Below are 16,013 nucleotides of genomic sequence, written 5' to 3'. Positions count from 1 at the left end.
TCAATTGTTGCTGCAGTGATCTGGCAGTAAAGGAGATTTCCATAATCTTAGACTCCTGTCTTTAATAAAATCCAGATTTTCTGTCTCCCAGGATGTGAAAAATCTAAATGTTCCTACCTCTGTGCTTGCTGCCCACATGCCACCCTCTCACAAACACGCAGGTACACAGACACACATACAGGTTAACACAGCCACACACACACACAAACTCACAGCCACACACAGCCACACAGACACAGCAGCAGACACACACACACAGACAATGGTTCATGCACCCACACACACATGCTAGGGGAAATCTCACACTTCCAGCAGTGATGTCATATGACAGTGACTACCTCCTGTCATTGGGCTGTCAAGAGGCTGAGACCTAACTTTGAGAAATTATTAGGGGGTGTTCCACCTCCTGCACCCCCTTCAAGTTACGCCCCCGACTGTACACAGTCAGGTGTACTTTCCTCATTATTCCCATGTCCATCTTTAATATGGAAGTTTAAGGCCAGCAGCAGATCTGTTAATGTGCGGAGCCTCTAGTTGGAGAAGGTCCCCAGGGGAGTTATGGACAGATCTGCGCCGTTGTTGAAATTTTAGTCCAAATACCTGAAAAAGAAGCTTTAAAGTCTGCCCTCCTGCGCCATTAGAGGGGCTTATTTGAAACTCAATTCTTGGACATGGGCACCTCCCCTTCACAAACCTCACTTATTGCACACATTTCATTGTCAAGGAATAGATGTGCCATTCTCCACAAGTTTATAAAATGTATATGTGAGCCCCCACATACGATGTATATTTTAGAAATCAATGACGTGATAAGAACTGCACAGCTCTGTACCATAGCTTCTGTAGTTTGCAGTTTGGATGTTTTAGGCCTTCACACAACTTCCTCACTCCAGTGTCTCTCAGATCATAATTGTAGTTCAGGTCGAGCTCTTTGAGAGATGTGTTTGTTTCCAGGACAGAGGCGAGGTCTTCACAGCATGAATCTGTGAGGGAGCACTCCCACAACCTGGAGGAGAGAAGAGATATGGAGAGGAGTAAAGCAGAGCACAGACAGGGGCGTCACAGCTTCAGTTTTATCTTTATTTCCTTCCTCTCCTTGATTTACTCCCCTCTAGGGGGAGCAGCCTTTACAACGCGGGCATTACCATGCGCTGCCATTACTACGCTGCTTTTACAACGCAAGTCGTTACAACGACTTGCGCTGGAGGGCGCTGTTGGATAGGGAATAATTTAATTTTCTATTCCAACACCTTCCCTACTGTAACGTGGGCTGGAGTTGGAATAGAAAATTAAACTATTCCACTATCCAGCGCTTACAGCGCAAGTCGTTGTAACAACTTGCGTTGTAAAAACAGCATTGTAATGGCACGCGTGGTAATAGCCCGCATTGTAGTGTCATACAACCCCCTCTAGTGACACATCCGCACCTTACACATCCAACCTCGCCCTGTTTATATAGGAACCTCATGAGGGGAGTTCTCAGACTAGCAGAGGTGGAGCTAAATGTACATATTTATAAATATATTAATATGTGCTTTATGCTGGAGACCCTCTGCTGAAATGTGAATGCTGTAGTCACAATTTTAGCAGTTGTTGAAGCTAGTTGTATATTTGCACGGGTGTGATGCACACAGAGATCTTTTCGTCAGAGGTCCCTGTGGGATGAGGTATTAACTCTGCGGGGTTCATACAGAAGAGCGCTGCGCCCTCCAAGGTTGGTGTCGTTTGTCCTGTAGTTCTTCTCTGAACACAAGAGGGCAGCCTTGAGCCTTCCACAGCTTTTCCTGTTACAGCCATTACATTCCTAATTTACACATTTATTTAATGCATTTTTACATAGCGCAGACTTTACCCGAAGGTGTCAGAGCCCTGTACAATAGAACCAGTTACGTTACATGAGGAAAATGTTACAAATTAGAACGTTACAAAAATAAACAGGAGACTAGAAAAGGTAGGGTAAAACCATAGAAGGCAAAAACACAATATCAAACACAGCAAGCAAGGGTGAGGAATGTGCAAGAAAATAATACAAATTTACAATGATGAAAGAACTTCCTTGCGGGGCCTGAGAATAAAAGTATTAGTTCTGAAAGTTTCTTTGGAAGAGAAGAGATTTGAGGTCAGCTTTGAAAAGCCGGATAGAGGTGGTGGCACGGAGCAATGGAGGAAGCAAGTTCCCGATTCTTACTGCATTACCTGAGAAGGATTGAGCCATCGATCTTTCCCTTTTAAAGGAGGGGGGCTCAAGCAGAAACTTTTCCGCATTCCAAGAAGGTCTAGAGCCTCCAGGCATTTTCAGTTTATTCACCAGGTAACGAGGGGAGGAAGTGTGCAAGGCTTTGTGGGTGATGCAGGCAGTTTGTACATAGAACTTGCTTCGATGGGAAGTAATCAAAGAAAGGGCACGATCGGCGTGATATGGTCATTTCGTTTTGATGCCGAAATAAAGCGAGCTGCTGAATGGAGGATGGATTTGAGAGGGGAGAGGTGGGATTTGGGAAGGCCAGTCAGAAGAGAATTTGAATAATCCAGTCTAGAGTGAACCAGTGATTGGACCACGGTTTTTAGGTCTTTCTCCGGGAAGAACCGACAAATCACCCAGAGAAGGCACAGCTGGTAACGTGCATTCTCAGCAATAGAGTTGATGTGGGAGATTAGGTTGAGTCTCATGTCAAGTATGACACCTAGGGATTCAGCGCTGTTGACAATGATGGGTTTATTGGTAACCGCTTGCCTGCGGCAGGAATTCCAGCCCAGTGCTGGACTTTCCAATCGCGGGTGAGGTCATGACGGAACCATGCCGTCATGAGCACAGGCTCACCGTGACTCATGATGGCATGATTCCGTCATGAGCATCAAAGGGGTTAAGTAAATTAAGCTGATCCATCCAAGATTGAAGAGGAGGAGCTGAGAGAGAGGTAAATTGGAGGAGAAATTCCGTTCTGGAGGGGTTTAGAATGAGTCGGTGAGCTAACATCCAGTTGTGAATAGAGTTGAGAGTAGAGTTGAATAGTGAGAGATCTTGTGCGGAAGACGCCTTGAGGTAGATTTGAGTGTCAACCGCATAGAGTTGGTAATGGATCCCAGATTTGCTTAGGAGGTCCCCTAATGGTTCCAGGTAGAGATTAAACAAAGTGGGTGCCAGGATAGAACCTGAGGGACGCCTTGACCTACCGTGAATGGCGATGAAAGACTGTTCGCTATCTTGATCATTTGGGATCTGTCAGAGAGGAAAGAGGCAAGCCCTTTAAGCACTGTGCCTTGCAAGCCCCTTCTCTGTTGAAGAGTGTTAATGAGGGTGTTGTGATTAACAGTGTCAACGGCTGCAGAGAGGTCTAGAAGAATCAGAAGACACGATTCCCCAGAATCAAGTACATGCAGCGCATCATAAATCTCTTGCAGCAGGGCTGTTTCAGTGCTGCAGTTTTGAATAAAGCCAGACCAAAAAACGTCAAGTAGATTGTTGTCCATATTATGTAGGGAAATTTGTTTCGCAACACATTTTTCTGTGATTTTAGAACGAAAAGGGAGGTTGGTGATGGGGCGGAAGTTGTTGAGGTCGTTCGCATCAGCTGAGGTTTTTTTTAGAAGAGGGGTAACCTGACCTGTTTTGAGGGCAACAGGGAGGGAGCCTTGACTGAGGAAGAAATCAACCAGACTGGTCCAGTAAGAGAGAGTATGGGTGTAGAAATCAATGGCGATGTCACTAGGGATGGGTTCAGAAGAATGATTGGAGGGTTTAGTTTCGAGGATGCATTTGAGGAGGTCATCTTCCGAGATGACGGCAAAGTTCTGACAAGTGACTAAGGATTTTCGCTCCTCAATGGGAGTGGGTGACCTGAACCACCAGTGATTTGACCTTTTCATAAAAGATTATTGCAAATTCTGCTGCTTTCTTTGTAGAATCCTGTTAGAAATGGGGGTCTCTAGTTGGCAATGGCTAGCCACTGTCCTAGTAGGGACCCTTCTACCTAAGTCACAGTAAGGAGGCTACAACCTTTGCTAACCCCTGATTTGACAGACTGGGTTGCCGATGCACTCCACATGGTACACAATGTTCAGTAACAATTGGAAAACGAACAGTAATAAATGACAGAAGTATTAGAACAGAAACTCTCATGAGGGGTAAGTCTTGGAGTCTTTAACACAGTATGCAGCCAGCCGACACGTGTTTCATCGCATTCGCGATTCCTCAGGGCTGAAATGAACAAAAAAGTTGACAATGGAGCAAGTCTCTTGTAAGAGTATTGTTACAAAAAAGACCCATTTCACTGGCCTTTACAAATTCAGTTTGTGCCTCTACTTTCGTGAGTGTACATTGATATAAATCCACTTTCTGAGTGCTACCCCAATACATCCGTGTTGGAAGTGCGAGAATTACCACTCTTAGTACTTATCGTGAGGGTGAATGGTGACCTTGTGTGGATATATCAGAGAAAAACGGATAAATCTCAAGAGAGACAGAGTCTCAGACGAAGCCAGTGATCTATTTGTGTGCGGCCCAATCATACAACATGCTAAGTGATGTGAGGCTCTGACCCTTTGCGTCAAGAACGTAACATACCTCGATGGCTGTGTCCAGGTCAGAATAAGGTCTGTGCAATTAAAAAGGAAAAAGAACAAAAACGAAAACAGGATACATCTCATCACTAACGGTCCAACTTTCTGTTACAAGGCAAACAATTCCCAGTAATGGGACTGTGAGAATAATAATAGCGATAAAATAGCTCACCGCTCAGCTGGTGATATTTCCGACCCAGCCGGGCCCTTGACCGTGAGAATACTCGGTATGAGTATATATGCAGAAGAGTGCGAATCTGTAACCAGATTATGTAATCTGTGTTAGTTGAAACCCAATGGCATTTCATATTACCATGTCTAAAACCATTTCATATACTTGGTTTTACAGTGAAGCATCACGATATATGACTCAAGATATCAATTTGCCAATAGCGCTTTTAGACCACTTATCTAGTCGACCAGAAATCACGTGGATAAGCCCTACCTTCTGGGCCTATATGTAGCAAAGGAAAACTATACATAGAGACACTTACATAGGTAGATCTTGAGCTTAAATCCTCAATCTCGGAGGTCCTATGGATTGTAGTTTAAGCCGTTCTTAAAGGTGTCTGTCGCCCAAATAGAACAGGGTATTGTTCTGAAAAAATTGAGCGCCCAAATCAATCATATGCGCAAAATAAATATTCAATCTGCGCTGAGGTTTCTTAAGCGCCACAATACTGGTGCTTACCTATCAGGCGGGGAATCACTCACGTGTGCCGTTGAAGTTGTAACTTCAAAGTACGTTCCAGGCTGAAAACGAACAAAGATAGGGTTGGAATCCTGTCCCTACATTGCAGAGTGATCGGTCCCATAGAACGTGTGCATTCTTAGTTATATCATGTTCGCTTACCTGTGTGCAGCGACGGAGCGGCGTGTAATGGATTCAGACCCCCGAGCCGTGTTCCTGTTTGGACACGTGATCGGGCCTCAGGAGACGTTATATGCGTCTACCACATAACGTAAATGGAACACTAGACCAGTAAGTGTCTCAGAAAAGCCTCCATGTTGGAGTCCCTGTGTGTTCATGAAATTCGCCGAATATAATTATATTCATTTACCGGGCGATTGGAAATCAAAGTATGCTGGTCAAAGAGTAACACTCGGCACCAGTGATAAAATGACTTGGGAATTCACCGACCATAATTATGATCTAATACCGGGCGAAAGAAAATTGAAAGTATGCCGGCCCTGCAATTGAATAGCGCTCGGCACCAATAATAGAAGTGGAAGATAGACTATTAAAAATAGCACAATATATATATGAGTGCCGACTATGTGATCGGTCAAGCGCTGATTGCAGTAGTACGGAAACGGCGATTAAAGTTGAAATCTCGTTCCTCGGCGCAAAATTGACGGCGTACAGTTCGGGGAAATATGTAATTTAATCCCCAAGGTGAGCTACAAAGTGAGCACCGTGAATAAACATAAGCAGACTGACGGTGCATGTCCCATTCACACGTGGATTACAACATTGTAACATAGTTCACTTCATTGTGTTCAAAGTCTCTAGCATATAAACCTAAATGTAACAATAGGTTGCCACATGTGAAAAAATCCAAAATTACAATTATAGTGACAGTCCCACAAACAGGAGAGTTGTACTAGCATGAAGGAATAGTCACAGTGTGTTGACAATTACATAGCTCATACAATACTGAGAGTACTGGTAGATTCTCATAACATAATATTAGTCACAGTACCACAGTATCAAAGAAATTGCTGGGCTTTATGCAGTTCAGGTACCCAGGAAGTATTGCATCTCCTGATCATAATTAAGACCCCGTTCCACAGTTTTAAGACGCATAATCCAAGTTGCCTCTGTGCGTCTAAGCCTCAATTTGCGGTTGCCACCTCTAACGTCTTGAGGGACTGTGTCTATGCCAAAGAATTTGACCACTTTGTTGGTCCTATCTCTCTGGCAGGACGCAATATGCAAGGCCACCGGATACTTCGGATCACAATTTACTATGGCCCTCATATGTTCCATCATTCTCTCTTTCAGTGATCTGATGGTACTTCCTACGTAAAATTTACCACACTCACATTCTATAACATAAATTACAAATTTGGTGGTACAGTTGATATTGCTCTTAATAACGAAGGAAAAGCCATCTGGTCCCATGAAACTGGTTGTGCCATGCTTAGCCCATTTACACATGCTGCAAAATCCGCATTTATAAAATCCTAGGCTGTGTTGTGTCATCCATGTTGTTTGTTTGGTATCTCTGGGTACTGTGGGACTCAATTTATTTCTTAATGTATTGCCTCTTCTAAAAGAGATTGGTGGTCTCTCATATAACCCCATGGGTCCTTTAACAATAGAGATTAATGCACAGCTCTTGAAATGGAAACAGTCTGGGTTACTAAACGAGGAAGAGTTCCTGTATCTTAAAGTGTTTAGACCAACCTATCCATGGCTATATACTCTCCCCAAAGTTCACAAGAAGCTCCCTTTTCCACCAGGGAGACCAATTGTTTCTGGCATTGGGGGTCCTACCGAAAGGATGGCGGAATATGTGGATCTCTTTTTAGGTCCCCTTGTCAGAAACCTACCCTCCTACATACAGGACAGCAAACATATTTTGAGTACCCTAGCAGACATCCAGTGGCAAGAGGGATCTCTACTTGTCACATTAGATGTAGTTTCACTGTACACCAGTATAGATTTGGATCTAGGCATACAGGCAGTGAACAATTTTTTGCACAACCGACCGGCCACGCGGTGGCAACACACGGTTATGCTGTCTACTATGATAGAACTAATACTGAAAAACAACTTTTTTATTTTTGACAGAAACTGGTACTGTCAGAAGAAGGGAGTGGCCATGGGCTCAAAAATATCACCCTCGTTTGCCAACCTTTTCATGGGCGCACTGGAATCTGATCTTATTTGGAGCAAAAAGGGTGCTCAATATATCGACTCCATAATATTTTGGGGTCGATATATTGATGATTGCATCCTAATCTGGTCTGGCTCTGAGGAGCTATTGAATGACTTTTTCAGATTTTTGAATGATAATACTTGGAAAATCCAATTCACGATGAATTGGAGCAGAACGAATATTGAATTTTTGGATATTGAGTTCTATGTATCATCCAACTGTCTGCATAGTAGACTCTTCAGGAAATCCACTGCATGCAATGCAGTCTTGCATGCCTCGAGCTCTCATCCTTCACACCAAATAAAGGCCATACCTTATGGCGAGTTTCTTAGGGCGAAAAGGAACTGTAGTGAGGACTGTGAGTTCGGGAGATGTTTGACTAGCATGAAAGAAAGATTTTACAACAGGGGTTACAGCAAGAATACTATTTTGAAAGCTGAAAAAAGAGCCCAAAAAGTTAAGAGAATACACACTCTTACAAGCGCACGTAAACCTACCAGTTCTAGTAGGGAACAAATTAGAATGGTAACTGACTTCAACTCATTTCACGGTGCTTTAAGGAAGAGTTTGACCAAACATTGGGGCTTATTAAGATCAGAAAAAGCCCTCACCGATTGTATTACTGAGAGACCACAAATCTCTTTTAGAAGAGGCAATACATTAAGAAATAAATTGAGTCCCACAGTACCCAGAGATACCAAACAAACGACATGGATGACACAACACAGCCTAGGATTTTATAAATGCGGATTTTGCAGCATGTGTAAATGGGCTAAGCATGGCACAACCAGTTTCATGGGACCAGATGGCTTTTCCTTCGTTATTAAGAGCAATATCAACTGTACCACCAAATTTGTAATTTATGTTATAGAATGTGAGTGTGGTAAATTTTACGTAGGAAGTACCATCAGATCACTGAAAGAGAGAATGATGGAACATATGAGGGCCATAGTAAATTGTGATCCGAAGTATCCGGTGGCCTTGCATATTGCGTCCTGCCAGAGAGATAGGACCAACAAAGTGGTCAAATTCTTTGGCATAGACACAGTCCCTCAAGACGTTAGAGGTGGCAACCGCGAATTGAGGCTTAGACGCACAGAGGCAACTTGGATTATGCGTCTTAAAACTGTGGAACGGGGTCTTAATTATGATCAGGAGATGCAATACTTCCTGGGTACCTGAACTGCATAAAGCCCAGCAATTTCTTTGATACTGTGGTACTGTGACTAATATTATGTTATGAGAATCTACCAGTACTCTCAGTATTGTATGAGCTATGTAATTGTCAACACACTGTGACTATTCCTTCATGCTAGTACAACTCTCCTGTTTGTGGGACTGTCACTATAATTGTAATTTTGGATTTTTTCACATGTGGCAACCTATTGTTACATTTAGGTTTATATGCTAGAGACTTTGAACACAATGAAGTGAACTATGTTACAATGTTGTAATCCACGTGTGAATGGGACATGCACCGTCAGTCTGCTTATGTTTATTCACGGTGCTCACTTTGTAGCTCACCTTGGGGATTAAATTACATATTTCCCCGAACTGTACGCCGTCAATTTTGCGCCGAGGAACGAGATTTCAACTTTAATCGCCGTTTCCGTACTACTGCAATCAGCGCTTGACCGATCACATAGTCGGCACTCATATATATATTCTGCTATTTTTAATAGTCTATCTTCCACTTCCATTATTGGTGCCGAGCGCTATTCAATTGCAGGGCCAGCATACTTTCAATTTTCTTCCGCCCGGTATTAGATCATAATTATGGTCGGTGAATTCCCAAGTCATTTTATCACTGGTGCCGAGTGTTATTCTTTGACCAGCATACTTTGATTTCCAATCGCCCGGTAAATGATTATAATTATATTCGGCGAATTTCATGAACACACAGGGACTCCAACATGGAGACTTTTCTGAGACACTTACTGGTCTAGTGTTCCATTTACGTTATGTGGTAGACGCATATAACGTCTCCTGAGGCCCGATCACGTGTCCAAACAGGAACACGGCTCGGGGGTCTGAATCCATTACACGCCGCTCCGTCGCTGCACACAGGTAAGCGAACATGATATAACTAAGAATGCACACGTTCTATGGGACCGATCACTCTGCAATGTAGGGACAGGATTCCAACCCTATCTTTGTTCGTTTTCAGCCTGGAACGTACTTTGAAGTTACAACTTATTTATTTATTTATTTATTTATTTATTTATTTATAAATTTGTAAAGCGCCTGGTGACCCGGAGGCATCCCCGCGCTGTAGAAATGCGATATCCAAGAGGAGGGGGGGGGGGACCAGACGACTATTTAGGGAATAAGAAAGTCTTAAGTTTTTTTCGGAAGATGGCGTGGGAGGGTTCCAGTCGCAAGTGGCGAGGCAATGCGTTCCACCCTGACGAGGCTTTGACCGAGAAGCGGCGGCCGCCGGTACGAGCCTTCTTAAATTTAGGGACGATGAAGATAACTTCAACGGCACACGTGAGTTATTCCCCGCCTGATAGGTAAGCACCAGTATTGTGGCGCTTAAGAAACCTCAGCGCAGATTGAATATTTATTTTGCGCATATGATTGATTTGGGCGCTCAATTTTTTCAGAACAATACCCTGTTCTATTTGGGCGACAGACACCTTTAAGAACGGCTTAAATTACAATCCATAGGACCTCAGAGATTGAGGATTTAAGCTCAAAATCTACCTATGTAAGTGTCTCTATGTATAGTTTTCCTTTGCTACATATAGGCCCAGAAGGTAGGGCTTATCCACGTGATTTCTGGTCGACTAGATAAGTGGTCTAAAAGCGCTATTGGCAAATTGATATCTCGAGTCGTATATCGTGATGCTTCACTGTAAAACCAAGTATATGAAATGGTTTTAGACATGGTAATATGAAATTCCATTGGGTTTCAACTAACACAGATTACATAATCTGGTTACAGATTCGCACTCTTCTGCATATATACTCATACCGAGTATTCTCACGGTCAAGGGCCCGGCTGGGTCGGAAATATCACCAGCTGAGCGGTGAGCTATTTTATCGCTATTATTATTCTCACAGTCCCATTACTGGGAATTGTTTGCCTTGTAACAGAAAGTTGGACCGTTAGTGATGAGATGTATCCTGTTTTCGTTTTTGTTCTTTTTCCTTTTTAATTGCACAGACCTTATTCTGACCTGGACACAGCCATCGAGGTATGTTACGTTCTTGACGCAAAGGGTCAGAGCCTCACATCACTTAGCATGTTGTATGATTGGGCCGCACACAAATAGATCACTGGCTTCGTCTGAGACTCTGTCTCTCTTGAGATTTATCCGTTTTTCTCTGATATATACACACAAGGTCACCATTCACCCTCACGATAAGTACTAAGAGTGGTAATTCTCACACTTCCAACACGGATGTATTGGGGTAGCACTCAGAAAGTGGATTTATATCAATGCACACTCACGAAAGTAGAGGCACAAACTGAATTTGTAAAGGCCAGTGAAATGGGTCTTTTTTTGTAACAATACTCTTACAAGAGACTTGCTCCATTGTCAACTTTTTTGTTCATTTCAGCCCTGAGGAATCGCGAATGCGATGAAACACATGTCGGCTGGCTGCATACTGTGTTAAAGACTCCAAGACTTACCCCTCATGAGAGTTTCTGTTCTAATACTTCTGTCATTTATTACTGTTCGTTTTCCAATTGTTACTGAACATTGTGTACCATGTGGAGTGCATCGGCAACCCAGTCTGTCAAATTAGTGGTAGTTTTCTCTACTCTATTGGAGTGGTTTTAGGGTTCTCCACTCGCCGAGTTTGCATCTGAATAAAAGTAATTCTGTACTGTGTGCGTACATACGGGCAGTGCACCTGGAGCGCAACTGATCCAAAAACCTTCGGTATTGGTAACTTTGCTAACCCCTGCTCAACCCTGTGGTAACGTAGGAGGAGCAGCTAGGCTTATCTCAGACGCAGTGTGTGAAGCATTTATGATCATACACAGTAACACAGTGAAAAACACTACAAAGGGACACCACACAAGTAGTTATAAAAAAAAGTAGCTTTTTCTATAGACTTAACACAAGATCGATAACGATAAAAAAACACAATACTGAAAAATAGGATTAATCTTGAAATGCTGTAAAAATAGTTCAAATTGTACAAATAGGAGTTCAGTTCAAAGCAGTGGTCTCTGCTACCCTTTTACTTACAAAGTACCTGTATTTCGTAGCAAATCAACCAAAATGTTGCAAACAAGTTGTTGCGATGATTTTCCTCACGCGAGACCAGCGATGTGTTGAATCCTTGCCGCTAGGGAGGATCATGCGCTGATCAGCAGATGCGTACGGGACAAAGCAACAAACTTCTCCACGCTAAGCCGCCGATGGGTTGAATCCTTTCCGCAAGGGAGAGTGATGCGCCCAATTTGGTGCATGTGCGACCCTGTTGCGATAAGAAGAAATGGTGCTCCGCGAGGGAGTGATGATCCGGGTGTGATGCGATGAAAATGGCGGGCGCAGGGTGCCCGCACTGCGATGTCGTGATGCGATGATCCGGGGATAGCGAGCACTCAACAACCCGCAAACATGCGATGCATCGATCTTTGGGTTTGTCCGAATGAGGTCGCACACCGCTCGTCCCATCAGTGTGTGACCCCGGAGCAATGTGGTCAAAGTAGTCGGTATCAGCGGGTGCGCTTCTACCCGGGTCTTGAGTCATCAAGGTATTCACTTGGTGTGCTTTCCATCCCTGGACACGTGTTTCGTGTTCATTAACGCTCATCAGCAGGGATTAGGCGTGTGCACGGGGTTGCTGCGTGGGCTGCCGAAAATATTCGTAAGTCCAGATACCTCTTATGGCGCGCGGATGCGTTATCTCGAGGTCGTCACCTCCACCGGCTCAAGGGAGCCTGTATAAATAGTATGTCCGAATGAGGTCGCACACCGCTCGTCCCATCAGCGTGTGACCACGGAGCATGATGGTCAATGTAGTCGGTGTCAGCGGGTGCGCTTCTACCCGGGTCTTGAGTCTTCAATGTATTCACTTGGTGTGCTTGCCATCCCTGGACACGTGTTTCGCATTCATTAACACTCATCAGCAGGGATTAGGCGTGTGCACGGGGTTGCTGCGTGGGCTGCCAAAAATATTCGTAGGTCCAGATACCTCTTAAGGCGCGCGGATGCGTTATCTCGAGGTTGTCACCTCCACCTGCTCAAGGGAGCCTGTATAAATAGTATGTCCGAATGAGGTCGCACACCGCTTGTCTCATCAGCGTGTGACCCCGGAGCATGATGGTCAATGTAGTCGGTATCAGCGGGTGCACTTATACCCGGGTCTTGAGTCTTCAAGGAATTCACTTGGTGTGCTTGACATCCCTGGACACGTGTTTCGCGTTCATTAACGCTCATCAGCAGGGATTAGGCGTGTTCACGGGGTTGCTGCGTGGGCTGCCGAAAATATTCGTAGGTCCAGATACTTCTTAAGGCGCGCGGATGCGTTATCTCGAGGTCGTCACCTCCACCGGCTCAAGGGAGCCTGTATAAATAGTATGTCCGAATGAGGTCGCACACCGCTCGTCCCATCAGCGTGTGACCCCGGAGCATGATGGTCAATGTAGTCGGTATCACACGCCTAATCCCTGCTGATGAGCGTTAATGAACGCGAAACACGTGTCCAGGGATGGCAACCACACCAAGTGAATACCTTGAAGACTCAAGACCCGGGTAAAAGCGCACCCGCTGATACCTGCCTACATTGACCATCATGCTCCGGGGTCACACGCTGATGGGACGAGCAGTGTGCGACCTCATGTGGACTTACTATTTATACAGGCTCCCTTGAGCCGGTGTGAGGTGACGACCTCGAGATAACACATCTGCGCGTCTCAAAAAGGTATCTGGACCTATGAACACTTTCGGCAGCCCATGCAGCAACCCCGTGCACACGCCTAATCCCTGCTGATGAGCGTTAATGAACGCGAAACATGTGTCCAGGGATGGCAAGCACACCAAGTAAATACCTAGAAGACTCAAGACCCGGGTAAAAGCGCACCCGCTGATACCTGACTACATCGACCATCATGCTCCGGGGTCACACGCTGATGGGACGAACAGTGTGTGACCTCATGTGGACTTACTATTTATACAGGCTCCCTTGAGCCGGTGTGAGGTGACGACCTCGAGATAACGCATCTGCACGCCTCAAAAGGTATCTGGACCTATGAACACTTTCAGCAGCCCATGCAGCAACCCCGTGCACACGCCTAATCCCTGCTGATGAGAGTTAATGAACGCGAAACACGTGTCCAGGGATGGCAAGCACACCAAGTGAATACCTTGAAGACTCAAGACACGGGTAAAAGCGCACCCGCTGATACCTGACTACATCGACCATCATGCTCCGGGGTCACACGCTGATGGGACGAGCAGTGCGCAACCTCATGTGGATTTACTATTTATACAGGCTCCCTTGAGCCGGTGTGAGGTGACGACCTTGAGATAACGCATCTGCGCGCCTCAAAAGGTATCTGGACCTATGAACACTTTCGGCAGCCCATGCAGCAGCCCCGTGCACACGCCTAATCCCTACTGATGAGCGCTAATGAACGCGAAACACGTGTCCAGGGATGGCAAGCACACCAAGTGAATACCTTGAAGACTCAAGACCCGGGAAAAAGCACACCCGCTGATACCTGACTACATCGACCATCATGCTCCGGGGTCACACGCTGATGGGACGAGCAGTGTGCGACCTCATGTGGACTTACTATTTATACAGGCTCCCTTGAGCTGGTGTGAGGTGATGACCTCGAGATAACGCATCTGCGTGCCTCAAAAGGTATCTGAACCTATGAACACTTTCGGCAGCCCATGCAGCAACCCCGTGCACACGCCTAATCCCTGCTGATGACCGTTAATGAACGCGAAACACGTGTCCAGGGATGGCAAGCACACCAAGTGAATACCTTGAAGACTCAAGACCCGGGTAAAAGCGCACCCGCTGATACCTGACTACATCGACCATCATGCTCCGGGGTCACACGCTGATGGGACGAGCAGTGTGCGACCTCATGTGGACTTACTATTTATACAGGCTCCCTTGAGCCAGTGTGAGGTGACGACCTCAAGATAACGCATCTGCGCGCCTCAAAAGGTATCTGGACCTATGAACACTTTTGGCAGCCCATGCAGCATCCCCGTACACACGCCTAATCCCTGCTGATGAGCGTTAATGAAGGCGAAACACGTGTCCAGGGATGGAAAGCACACCAAGTGAATACCTTGAAGACTCAAGACCCGGGTAAAAGTGCACCCGCTGATACCTGACTACATCGACCATCATGCTCCGGGGTCACACGCTGATGGGACGAGCAGTCTGCGACCTCATGTGGACTTACTATTTATACAGGCTCCCTTGAGCCGGTGTGAGGTGACGAACTCGAGATAACGCATCTGCGCGCCTCAAAAGGTATCTGGACCTATGAACACTTTCGGCAGCCCATGCAGCAACCCCGTGCACACGCCTCATCCCTGCTGATGAGCGTTAATGAACACGAAACACGTGTCCAGGGATGGCAAGCACACCAAGTGAATACCTTGAAGACTCAAGACCCGGGTAAAAGCGCACCCGCTGATACCTGACTACATCGACCATCATGCTCCGGGGTCACACGCTGATGGGACGAGCAGTGTGCGACCTCATGTGGACTTACTATTTATACAGGCTCCCTTGAGCCGGTGTGAGGTGACGACCTCGAGATAACGCATCTTCGCTCCTCAAAAGGTATCTGGACCTATGAACACTTTCGGCAGCCCATGCAGCAACCCCGTGCACACGCCTAATCCCTGCTGCTGAGCGTTAATGAACGCGAAACACGTGTCCAGGGATGGCAAGCACACCAAGTGAATACCTTGAAGACTTAAGACCCGGGTAAAAGCGCACCCGCTGATACCTGACTACATCGACCATCATGCTCCGGGGCACACGCTGATGGGACGAGCAGTGTGCGACCTCATGTGGACTTACTATTTATACAGGCTCCCTTGAGCCGGTGTGAGGTGACGACCTCGAGATAACGCATCTGCGTGCCTCAAAAGGTATCTGGACCTATGAACACTTTCGTCAGCCCATGCAGCAACCCCATGCACAGACCCCATGCACACGCCTAATCCCTGCTGATGAGCGTTAATGAACGCGAAACACGTGTCCAGGGATGGCAAGCACACCAAGTGAATACCTTGAAGACTCAAGACCCGGGTAAAAGCGCACCCGCTGATACCTGACTACATCGACAATCATGCTGCGGGGTCACACCCTGATGGGACGAGCAGTGTGCGACCTCATGTGGACTTACTATTTATACAGGCTCCCTTGAGCCGGTGTGAGGTGACGACCTCGAGATAACGCATCTGCGTGCCTCAAAAGGTATATGGACCTATGAACACTTTCGGCAGCCCATACAGCAACACCGTGCACCCGCCTAATCCCTGCTGATGAGCGTTAATGAATGCGAAACACGTGTCCAGGGATGGCAAGCACACCAAGTGAATACCTTGAAGACTCAAGACCCGGGTA

General features: G+C 45.9%; 1 protein-coding gene across 1 annotated transcript in view; it reads right to left on the bottom strand.

Annotated features, from left to right (window-relative positions):
- The window catches only part of LOC147693216 (NACHT, LRR and PYD domains-containing protein 3-like), a 566,590-nt gene that overhangs the window by 233,857 nt on the left and 316,720 nt on the right, over nt 1-16,013 (bottom strand). Inside the window, exon 4 of the mRNA XM_086933610.1 lies at nt 833-1,006. Coding sequence (XP_086789736.1) covers nt 833-1,006 — 174 coding nt within the window. The remainder of the gene's footprint in view (nt 1-832; nt 1,007-16,013) is intronic.

The sequence above is a fragment of the Lissotriton vulgaris genome, chromosome 8 (assembly GCF_964263255.1).
Source record: "Lissotriton vulgaris chromosome 8, aLisVul1.2, whole genome shotgun sequence".
Lineage (NCBI taxonomy): Eukaryota > Metazoa > Chordata > Amphibia > Caudata > Salamandridae > Lissotriton > Lissotriton vulgaris.
Note: the sequence above shows the minus strand (reverse complement) of the source record. Positions and strands in the feature narration are given on the sequence as shown.